This window comes from Haplochromis burtoni, unplaced genomic scaffold (genome assembly GCF_018398535.1).
Source record: "Haplochromis burtoni strain Fernald_Lab_line unplaced genomic scaffold, NCSU_Asbu1 Contig_495, whole genome shotgun sequence".
Classification (NCBI taxonomy): Eukaryota; Metazoa; Chordata; class Actinopteri; order Cichliformes; family Cichlidae; genus Haplochromis; species Haplochromis burtoni.
Window position 1 is genome coordinate 129,633 of NW_024582856.1, and position 6,238 is coordinate 135,870.

The 6,238-nt window shown below is 40.3% G+C and overlaps 1 protein-coding gene across 1 annotated transcript in view; it reads left to right on the plus strand.

Moving 5' to 3' along the window:
• LOC102301508 (multiple epidermal growth factor-like domains protein 10) overlaps positions 1–6,238 on the plus strand; it is a gene marked incomplete at its 5' end in the record, with an annotated part of 97,103 nt that overhangs the window by 87,812 nt on the left and 3,053 nt on the right. The window contains 2 exon segments of the mRNA XM_014329053.2: positions 267–320; positions 2,927–3,145. Of these exon segments, the coding sequence (XP_014184539.2) occupies positions 267–320; positions 2,927–3,145 (273 nt within the window).

Consider the following 6,238-nt stretch of genomic DNA (forward strand, 5'->3'; position numbering starts at 1 on the left):
AACTAAAAACTACTTCCACAAACATTCAGCTTTGATATTAATGAGTTTTTTGGGTTCATTGAGAACATGGTTGTTGTTCAATAATAACATTATTCCTCAAAAATACAACTTGCCTAATAATTCTGCACTCCCTGTACATTTATAGAGCATCTAAAATGTCAAGAACTATAAAAATTTCATGCGTATAAATAGATTTTTAAGAGGATTTTAGCAATGTTCTTTATGATAGTCATATAAATCTTGTGGTCTTTCTTTTCTTTGTGCAGGTGTTTACTGCATTAATCAACGTTACAGCTACCACATGGAGCCACGCTACAGAGGTACTGTGCCACACAGGGCTCTCGTCAGCTGACTCGAACAGTTAGCTAGTGACCGTGTCTCTTGCATTTAAAACCCCAGCTTCTTGTGGCTTGTGCTGAAATATCCAAACTGCATGTGACACAACAGGAGACCTGCTGATTATACTGATTCTACAGGAAGTCCAGTTTAAAATGACCCTTTTATGTACCAATCATCTAGCACATCATCATCCTATCTTATGTTAGATCAAGTTCCAAGTGAACAGTTATTTCTTAAAGTTGATGTGTTTGAAACATGAAAGGCAGCAACTCTGATATGTATATGTAATGCTCTGGATCTTTCCAGAATGCCAGCTCTTGTGGAGTTAAATAAATGTTTTATAGTTACCTACTCCAAAAGGTTTTCACCACAAGGCGTGCCTTTTACCACACCCCCTATTAGTAATAACTAATACTTTGTTCACTGCATGTTACATCCTGGTCTAGGGGTACTGGAACACAACATAAGAAAAATGACCCCGCCCTGGTCCCCAACACCGTACCCAGAAGCTGATGTGTCTAAACTGAAGCTTAAGTTAAGTTAAGCTTCAGTTTAGACACAATAAACCACCTTTCACTTGTAAATCAGCTTCTGGGTATGGTTTTGGGGATGAGGGTCATTTTCCTTTTAAACCTTATGTTGCATTTCAGTACCCCTAGACCAGGATGTAACACTGCACCGTCCTGTTTTCAAACGTGACACGGCCCAGCAACAGGCAATAGGCAACTATTTTTTCTTGCCCTTAATAGCTATCAAAGCACTATAGAGAAGGACAAGTAGAAAACCACAATGTCATGTGCAGGAAAGCTCTAGTCAGATCTCTGGAGGCTTCTGATCACTTCAGGCCCTAAAGATCTGCTGCTACCATCTGGGGTCTGATAACACAGGACACCTTCAGGGCTCATAGAGTGGTGAGGTGTAGGCATGTGCTTTTATTGTTGCGATTTTAAGTTGTATGAAATATTTGTTTTAGGGAAAAGACAAAAAAGAAAATTGAACAGCAGCTGGTGTCGTCTCTTCTGTGGACGAGAGCCGAGATTTGAAAGTAAAACATTCAGAAACTGAACCTGAACTTTGGACTCACAAGTGCTGTCCATCAGCATCCACCCCTGCAACAACAGTATAAAGCTAACATCTTTATTTTTATCATTCCTGCGAGAATGATAAAAATTCAAATATAGGAAAACGTCGGATGTCTGACCACTTTAGTTGCAGCCTCGCAGAGCTGCTCGCAGTGCAGAGTGTGATTTCATGTAGATGAAGAAAAAGGTGCAGCATGCCACACAGGTGGTGTTACTTTACTACCACTGTCACTGTTCCTCTTGATCCTTTCCAGCCTGTGCTCATAGATGTGTTTGTGTCTTTGCAGGGTGAACCCAACGTCTCTTCTCACTGTGTTTTTTCCTCCCTGCTGGAGTCATCCTCCTGCTTTAACCCTCATCAGCCCCAAAACTCCCCTTGGAAACAGAATTCTCCTTCTCTATAACTGAATGCTCTCTTTGTGCCTTGATTTACATTTCCTTTATCTGCAGGTTTTAACCTCAGCTGCCCTTGAGTGCTGCTGATGTTGGTGTTAAAATGTAATCTTTGGTGTCAAGTGTTCCAATGCAGACTCTAACATCCATGTTTCCTAAAGGAAAACTCCTCAGCTTTTTTGTTCTTTACAACAAATCCAACTAAAAGACTACACAGAATATGTATTGATTTTAGAGAGGAATACAGATTATTTTAAATTCTTTGTCGCTCCTACTTAACACATGTTTTCATTGCTTTAAAAAGGACTGAACGTCTCTCACTCTGTTGCTATAGAGGAGATGCACAGCTCCATACAGGCACACTCAGCTTCTCATTTTAGAGTTTGACTCTGGTCTGTTTCCCTCTTCAGTTACTTTACACTGAGCAAAAAGGTGAACAGAATACCTGCATATCTCACTATAAGGTCCATGGATTAGACTAGGACATTTCCAGCCATCTAATGTCTTGAAATGCAACCTAAGCAATGGCAATTTAAAAATTAAAGTGTTTTTCTTATGCAAATTAATATTTTTACCATCTGAATTCCAAAAAGCTGACACTATATAGTGTAAATCAAAATAGAATGAGTTTCAAATCTAAGAAATCAATATATTATTCACAGTAGAACCTAGGAAAAAAAATATCAAATATTAAACTGAAAAATAAAATAATATTATAAGAAAAATATTGCAGCATTTTTATTTGATGGCAGCAACACATATATCAAAAAGGTTGTGACAGAGACGTGTTTACCACTGTGAAGTGTCTCATTTTCTTTTAACAGTACATGATGTGATCAGTTATCCAAGGAGAATTTGGTCACTATGGTAACTAAAATAATGACCAGGGATGCAGGAAATAGCTGCAGAGAGTCGTCTTTCTGATTTGACACACACACAAAAAATCATTTTATGAAAAGCTGGAGTGCTGCTGGGTTAAAATCATCAAAAATGATTTTTTTTAAAAACAGAGCTTTTTGAAGAAGCTTTTTTTTTAATTTTTTAATTAATTAAGCATTGAATAATGTCATACCACACAAGATTAAACACTCTGTGTCTCACTCTTTCCTTAGACTATGTGAAGAGTTCGTTGTCCAGCACCTGTTCCCTCAACAGTGAAAACCCGTACGCCACCATAACCGACAATCCCAGCCTATGTAAGCACTCAGAGAGCAGCTACGTGGAGATGAAATCACCAGCACACCATGAACACACGGCACACTGCTGTTCTGCTGCCATCATCAGTACGACTACAACCACCACTGTGCCTGCCAAGAATGTCTACAACATGGGTACATTTGCAGTGTTTTACATTTGTCTCCTGTTTTCGGTTAATAAGAACATTTTTAGGCACATTTGAGATACACAGTCAAAGTGCACATGCAGAGCAAACAGAGGTGCAGGTGGAGTTCCATTAGCACAGTGTTTGTATGGCTGAATAATATAACCCCAGGTTTGCATTAATAATTCCACTATTGTGATTAGTTTTACTGTTTTGCACTAAAGTATACTCTCCGGCCACTTCATTAGATACACCCGTTCTATTGCTTTTAAACTGTTAGCAGTCGGACGTACCGCCCACGGGACATTGGATGGTTTAGGGGACTAATAGGACTGCAACACAAATATTTAATCAGCCAATCACATGGCAGAAATGGTGCCGATCCTGTCAACTAAAAAGATGAAACTGTGGATGTAGTTCTCACCAAAATCAGGGGACAGAAACCTGGAAAAACATTGCTGAGTCTCACTTTCTGCTGCAATATTCAAACAGCAGCATCAGTAAACAGCATGAAAGCAGGGATCCATCATGCCTTGTATCAACAGTTCAGGCTCCTGGCAGTGTACTAGTGTGGGGGACATTTTCTGGTCAGACCTACAGCCCCTTTGGACCACTTTACCATTGTTCAAACCACGCAGCCTGCCTATGTCCAATATGTGCTCATGTTTCAGCCTGTGTGCAGCCTGTTGCAGGTATTTTTTAACTTACTCTTGTTCTTTTTCTTGATTTTTTCCCCCTAGTTTTGCTTTGTCTTTTCCTTTGGGAATACCTTTTTCTTTAGGACAATGGACTGCAGTGCAACAACATTAGGCTGCGCTCATTGTTTAGTTCAGAGAATAGCTGATTGCCCTGAAGCTGACCACTCTGTTGGCTAGAACAGTGGAGATTCCAGTTGAAATCTTGAGAGAAAAATACAGAGAATGCAGAGGTGGACAGAAGAAGAAACAGAGAGCTGACAGCAGAGAGTATTGGAGAAAGCACAAGTTATAAGCTGCATCTGGCCTTTCTTATCATGTGGAAAGCACAATCATTGATGAATAAAGTGGAGAAGCAGCATTGGCAATGCAGAGGCAATGCTAGATAGACAGAGTTGATGTAGAGAAAGCATGGTATGTAACGATGTCACGCTGTTATGTTAAAATTGATCTTTTCAGCAGCTTCTTAAAGCTATACACAGAGAATTTAAGCCATTTTAAGGCAAAGGGTCCAGCCCAGGACTGGGATGGTGTAACTGATGACGTGGTCTGTAAGTGTAGATATCTGTTGAGTGAAAGGCACACTAAGCAAAAATTTAGCCTACAGCATCTGATGTCATGTCAGGTTGTCAGTCAATTCAATTCAGTTCAATTCAATTTTATTTATATAGCGCCAAATCACAACAGTCACCACAAGGCACTTTATATTGTTTCACTAGCTGGGCCCACATCCTCGATTTAGGTTTTAGTAGATAAAGGTGAATGCTTGAACATGAATCGAGCGGCGGTTTCAAGGCCGTAAAGGGGACTGGTGACGGCTCCCGGGCCTGGCAGATCCCCATGTACTAAATAGAAGTGAAGAAGTTAAAGAATTGAAAAAAGGAGGGACGGAAGGCGGGGCACGTAAACGAGAATGAACAGCTCGCAGAACTGGGGGAACCTATATAGATGAGAACCGGAAGGAGCGTGTTTGGAGGCGTGGTCCCGCTACTGAAATTCCAATACTTAATCTCCAAAAGGTAGACCCTACAATAATATATACAGACAAAACCCAACAATCATATGACCCCCTATGAGCAGCACTTTGGCAACAGTGGGAAGGAAAAACTCCCTTTTAACAGGAAGAAACCTCCAGCAGAACCAGACTCAGGGAGGGGCGGGGCTGTGATTGGTTGGGGTGAGAGAAGGAAGACAGGATAAAGACATGCTGTGGAAGAGAGACAGAGGTTAATAACACGTATGATTCAGTCCAGAGAGGTCTGTTAAAACATAGTGAGTATTGCCATTTTTTTCATTGCTTAATTAGCGTCTTGCAGCCCAACAAACAGCATCTTTGCTATCCTTTCTGTACGAGTCACCGCACTACACTAATAAAACTAGATCACAGAAAAATGTATAGTTCAGCAGGTGGAACTGAACCATGTGCTTTCAAGTATTTTTATTTTTGAAGTTTTTTTGCTCCTAGTGATCTTCACTTTTGCTCACTTCCCTTTTCCAGCCCACTTGTCAACCAATCAGCAATCAGCAGACTTATAGGTAATCCTTGTACATTAATGCACAGTTGTGGTTATGGAGGATTGCATGGGCTAATGTACTGACTAACCTCCTTGGAGAATGTGTCTTGGCCGTGTGCTAGAACCTCAGTTTTACCAGAATTGCGATGGAGGAAGTTAGAGCACATCCAATTAGTAATGGCAGAGAAACGTTTGTTGAGGCAGGGGAAGCTGTTAAGGTTGTTGGGTTTGACAGAAGGGTATGTCAAAACCGTGTGTCATCTACATTAAACTAAACCCATTAATGAGATGGCCCAGGAGTAACATATATTAAAAAAAACTGAATTGGTCCAAGGATTGAGCCCTGGGGGACTCCACATGCAAGCAGTACAGATGAATACATACACTGATTAATAGAAATTCTGAAGTATCTGTTTGATAAGTATGAAGAAAACCATCTGAGGGCAGTACCAGTGGTGCCAACCCAGTTTTGTAGTCTGTTAATAAGTAGCTTGATCAACAGTATCAAAGGCTACAGATCAGTCGAGCAGGACTTGAATGGAATGCTCACCTTTATCTGAGTGCATTACAATATCATTTTCAGTAAAGCTGTTTTAGTGCTGTGGTTTTATCTGTAACCACAAGAGAGTTTATCAAAGATGTTTCCTACAATAATTTGAAGGAGCTGAAGAGCAACAACTTTCTCAAGGGTTTTGAAAATAAACGGGAGTTTGGAAATTGGTCTATAATTATAAAAACAGTGGGATCTAACAAGGAAAGACACTGGCTGTTTTCAAGCAATCTGGTATGGGGCCAGACACCAGGGGGATCATGACATTATCACAGAATTATGACACTCTGTGGTTCAAGTGTTTGAATTTGATGCCTGTAGTACATTTTACTAAGTTTGGACTT